At 35.4% G+C, this 2,916-nt stretch overlaps 1 protein-coding gene across 1 annotated transcript in view; it reads left to right on the forward strand.

The window, feature by feature from the left end:
- LOC122079709 (protein CUP-SHAPED COTYLEDON 3-like) overlaps positions 1 to 2,074 on the forward strand; it is an 8,679-nt gene extending 6,605 nt beyond the window's left edge. Inside the window, exons 2-3 of the mRNA XM_042646396.1 lie at positions 1,273 to 1,553; positions 1,643 to 2,074. Of these exons, the coding sequence (XP_042502330.1) occupies positions 1,273 to 1,553; positions 1,643 to 2,074 (713 nt within the window). The remainder of the gene's footprint in view (positions 1 to 1,272; positions 1,554 to 1,642) is intronic.
- Positions 2,075 to 2,916: the final 842 nt, after the last annotated feature.

The following is a 2,916-nucleotide window of genomic DNA, read 5'->3' on the forward strand; positions in this document are numbered from 1 at the left end:
TTTTTTTTTTTTGTTACCATACAGCATTTAAGACATAGAATCACTTCAAAAAAATAGAAATACAAAAAAGTGTGCCAAACCTAGAATCAAGTTTAAAAAATAGGACCGTTACAGCAGAGCCAAACTTGTTGAGAAATTAAAGCAATTTAATTATAACATTCCTAAAGTGATAATAAATTTTTGAGGAAAAGAATGCTCCTTGGTCACACTTTCTATACGTAAACACAAGTATGCATGAAAAGACCGCCCCATCTACTGGCCCATGTGTTGGTCAATGTCTCCGCCTCACCCCTCCCCCCCTTGACTCATGCACTGGCATAGTAGTCATGTAACCAGGGAGCATTTTTTGGCCTATATACTTTTCTAGTAAATGGAAAATATTTTTAAAGAAAAGAAGACAAAGTTAATCCGGCTAATCAAGAATAGAAACCCTACCCAAAGTAAGCCAGCCCAAGGAAAAGGGTGAAAACAAATCCTATTAGAAAAGGACAAACAAAACTAAGGACCCTGGGGAGAAACAAGCAAAAGAAGCTAGGGATACAAGAGAAAAGGGGGAGGACAAAGTACAGCCGATGATACAACATAAGATGGAGGGGACCAAAATAAAAAGGAAGAAATGACATAACCAATCAAAGGGGGAGAGAAAAGAGAAAGGTCCGAAGAAGATGCAAGATATTTATTCGTGTTTGTGTCCGGGGAACCAACACAAATGTAAACAATAATTTGAAATTTTGAAGAGAATATTCTTATTTTCCATTTCTTTTTTATTGACAAACAAACAACCATGAAGATAACGCATTCTTATTTTTCATTTCTTGCTATACATACAAAGGCCATGAAATCAAACTAGGTTGCCCTTTGGAATAGGTGGATCAATTCCTTTCCTTAGAACTCTACGTGAGCTCGACAATCAATTCTTTTGGCATCCCATCTTAATCTACACTATCTAACTAAAAGAGATTTCTCGTAAACGTATCACATTTTCTCGGGTTAATCAGAAGAAGTTAATTACAAAAGACTTAAAGAAGACTCAAAAGCATGGAATCGCAATGTATTTGGTAATGTCATAAATGCGAAAGACGGCATCTTGGCTATAGAGCGTGACATAGAAATGAATGACTGATGAAAATCTCAGGAAGCTCAGAGTTTTTTTTTTTTTTTTTTATAATCTTTTTTCCTAGTCTAATTATAAGTTTGCTTAATTAAAATTCATGATTATATATGATCGACTGTTGATGTTCATGTTGTTGTTGTGGTGGTGGTGGTGTGTAGATCATGGCGGATATGATGATGATGATGAAAAGAATGAATATTACTTTTTTACGCAGAGGAAGAGGAAGAATGAAGGAGGAAATTCTGACAGGGCAAGTCGAAGTGTCAAAAATGAATCAATGTGGAAGGCTACTAGTGGAGAACAGGAAGTGATGGATTACACATCCAATGAAATTATTGGTCATAAGACGACTCTTGTCTATTTTGAGAACAAAACAAAGGAGTCTAAAACCAACTGGATAATGCACGAGTATCGTGCAACAACCCAAGAAACCAAGCAGGTATTTTATTTATTTTCATTTTAGCATGCATCATCATCAACAAATTAATTACTTAATTAATTTATCGATTATGTTATTCTTAATTTCAGCCATATGAGTGGGTGATTTGTAGAATCTTTGAGAGGACTCAGGGGCCGAAGAAAAAGAAGAAGAAGAATAAAGTTGCTGCTAAAGACGATCAAGTTCTTACTATTGATCAACAAGATCAATATGGAATACCACTGCAACAAGAGAACAACGAGCTGATGATGTCAACTTTTAGTGATTGTGCCTATAATCAAGAAGAAGGTGATCATGGTGAAGATTCATGGTCACACTATGCCAACCTTTTGCCCTCCCATATTGAAGAAGATTTTTCTGAAGTAGTTAATCATCATGATTTCAGCACTACTTCTATGGAGGAAGAAGATCAAAATCATGGGAAAGAGACCCAAGGGATGATCCAAGACTTTAATTGGGCTTTTAGTGTTTATATGGATCGTGGCCTTGATGGGTTCTTGGAACATCAATTTCTTAACTAGAAAAAAAATGGTATTTGGTTTCCTGCTGATGGCAATGCCGAAGGTGGGTTTCCAGATTTCTTTTATGTTTACTTTTTACTTGATTGGAGGCATAACTAGGGAACTGTCCTAACCTCCAGGTTCAGTGTTGTGGTGTCCTGTACTTTTTTTCTTCATAGTGAAACCAGGCTGAGCATCCACCCTGCTCCGGAGTTTTTCCCTACCTAGGGTTTTCTCCGTCATCAAAAGCTGTGTGTTTAAGTTTCAATGCCTTCTTTACCCTACTAGTTCACTTACACTATATGCTTGACACGTGTTAATTCTCTTAATTCTGTAAACAAATTTGTAAACGGTTACTTAATTGGGACTAATATTATTAATACTTAAATAATAATATAAATAAATAATTAGAATCCCAAAATAAGTGGACTCCATTGGTGATTCCGCTGGGAAATCTCAATCCTCTCTCTCTCTCTTTACTTCTTCTTTAACGCTGTCCTTCTTTCTTCTTATGTTTATTTAAGTATTAATAATTTTATTTTTTATCGGGTATCACATTAACGCACTACTCTGGTTCAGAAAGCAAAGCTCGATGCTTTTCGCTATTTGGTTTGATTTTTTAGAATGGTACTAATCCGACCGTCAAAAACCGCACCATACTGTTTATCAAAGGTTGAACTTTTTTCAATATGGAAGATCGTTTTCTGGTCTTCAACGTTAAACTACCAAAACACCAATCTTCTCATGTTTTACAATTCGAAAAGAAAAAAAAAAAAAAAAAAAAAAAAGAAAAGATAATGCTTCCATGGCGTAATAGCAAGTTATCCACACCCAGTTTTATTCTATTTAGACTTCAGAATGAG

This window comes from Macadamia integrifolia, chromosome 1 (genome assembly GCF_013358625.1).
Source record: "Macadamia integrifolia cultivar HAES 741 chromosome 1, SCU_Mint_v3, whole genome shotgun sequence".
NCBI classification, from domain to species: Eukaryota; Viridiplantae; Streptophyta; class Magnoliopsida; order Proteales; family Proteaceae; genus Macadamia; species Macadamia integrifolia.